This window comes from Emiliania huxleyi (genome assembly GCF_000372725.1).
Source record: "Emiliania huxleyi CCMP1516 unplaced genomic scaffold EMIHUscaffold_3395, whole genome shotgun sequence".
Taxonomy (NCBI): Eukaryota; Haptophyta; order Isochrysidales; family Noelaerhabdaceae; genus Emiliania; species Emiliania huxleyi.
The window spans coordinates 1-1,985 of record NW_005199448.1 but is presented as its reverse complement, the minus strand read 5'-3'; the positions used below and the strand labels follow the sequence as shown (position 1 = coordinate 1,985).

Sequence of the window (1,985 nt, the reverse complement as noted above, 5' to 3'; positions counted from 1 at the left end):
GGAGCGGGGTGAGAGGGTGCAAGAGGCGGCCGGACGGTGCGAGCAGCGAGCAGCGCGCCGCACGAAACACGATCGACGCGGCGGTGGCCGGCCCGACGCCACAATAGAGGGACAGCAGGCCGCCGACCGAGGCGCTCCCGGCCTTGGCTGCGCCGCCCGACTGCAGCCTCACCTTGATTGTGTCAAACGGATGCGAGATGGCCGCGGCGGCGAAGCCGTACCCGGCGCCTCCGACGAGGCCGGGGAGCAGCGGCCCAACCACGGTGTCGTGCGGCTGGGCGTCCTGGGCGGCATCCGCGGGCTGGAGGAGGAAGAGAGGGAGCAGGAGCGGGCGGCGGCCTGGAGCGGGAGAGCATTATGCGAGGAGCGACCAGGAAAAGAATTCAAAAGAAAATCGCACAATCATGGGCAGAGCGTGCAAAGCGGCTAGGGATGAGGCCGCAAAAGAGGAGCGCGAGGCAAGGAGGAGAATCGGAGAACTGCGAGACTGGGATGACTGGAAACAAGAAGACAGTGAGCCACCACAGGCGTCGTTGGCGCACATACTGAGCGGCAACTGCGCTGGCTGGGAACAAGGAAGAGGCGCGCCTCTTTATGCGGAAGCTTGACAAACACACGGCGAGGGCGACAGCAATAGTCGAACGGGCGGCGCCGGACTCAAAAGACACCGCTACATTCCTGAGACGCGCGAGGGCAGCCTCCTTAAAGGCAATAGGGTCTAGATTTGGACGGCTCGCCGAAGAGGAGTACGACAAAATAGCGCCCGTGATTGCCTGCACGCTACCCGCACTCACGGACTCCATACCCGAAAGAAAGAGAGGGGAGCTCGCGGGAGAGGTGACGAGTGAACTACAGGTAGTGGGGAAGGCAGCCTCGATTGCCATACAGACATGGGTGCGAAACAACGACAAGACCAAGGCACGGGCAGAGGAACGAGAGAAGAATATAGGGTGGATAAAGCGCCTGTTCACGGCATGGAGGGTGAGCCACACCGAACGTACCAAACGTAGAGCCGAGCGGAAGGAAGCCGGAGAAGTCGACGAGCCCGATGACGGGCGAAGAGCTTGGCAACACAGGCCTCTTCCCCAACCACATCCTGCGCCGGATGATCCGAGAGTGGCAGGGGGCGCAGTGAACAGTGTTGCCGGCTGCACAGATCGCCACACTGGTCTCCTCACCTTCTTGGATGCACGTGATCGGAGCGAGATGGAGCGCATGGTTCACTGTGTAGTGTGGCGCGCCTATGCCGTATGCCGTATGTGCCGTTATCGACCGTTCTCCCAGTAGGTAGGTAGGTAGGTAGGTAGAAAGGTGAAGAACAGCCAGGCTCGGACTGGACACCAACGCGGTATGGGTGGACGCTGGACATACGTGCCAAAAAAAGAAAATATCGCGTCGATAGCCTCCACCAGCTGGCCTCCACTACTCCACCGCCCAGGCGCTGAAGCCGCGGGCCGCGAGATGAAGGGGAAGACTCGAGCTGTGCCGCTCGCAACGCTCATCGCAGACGCTGTCGCGTCAAACCGCTTCTTCTACTCGTTCGAGTACAGCGCCGCGCGCGACCCGCGGCCAGAGGATCTGCTCCGGCGCGTGGCAAGGATGGGCGATGACCTCCGTCCGCTCTGGATCGATTTGACCTGGGGCTTCGGCGACGTCGGTGCCAGGACGGTTGCCGCTGCGCGTCACATCCAAAAAGCAACGGGGCTGCCCGTCCTGATGCACCTCATCTGCACCGATATGACGGTTGCAGACCTCGACGCCGCGCTAGACGCCGCGCTCCTCGCCGGCGTCCGCGCCATCCTCGTGATGCGCGGCTACACGCAGGCGGGTTGCGCGCCCTGATGGCTAACACCACATGCCTGCCTAGAGTTCCTTCACCCCAGTCGCAGGCGGGCTATGACTGCTGGCAGCCGTGCGCCGGCGGGCTGCAGCACGCCGACGACCTCGTGCGCCACATCCGGCGGCGCCACGGGGCGCACTTCAGC

The 1,985-nt window shown here is 63.3% G+C and overlaps 1 protein-coding gene across 1 annotated transcript; it reads left to right on the top strand.

The window, feature by feature from the left end:
* Nucleotides 1-1,461: 1,461 nt before the first annotated feature.
* Nucleotides 1,462-1,842, top strand: EMIHUDRAFT_123875 (hypothetical protein; the record flags this gene model as incomplete). Its single annotated transcript, XM_005773453.1, has 1 exon — nt 1,462-1,842. The coding sequence occupies one exon, from the start codon at nt 1,462-1,464 to the stop codon at nt 1,840-1,842; it is 381 nt and encodes a 126-aa protein (XP_005773510.1).
* Nucleotides 1,843-1,985: the final 143 nt, after the last annotated feature.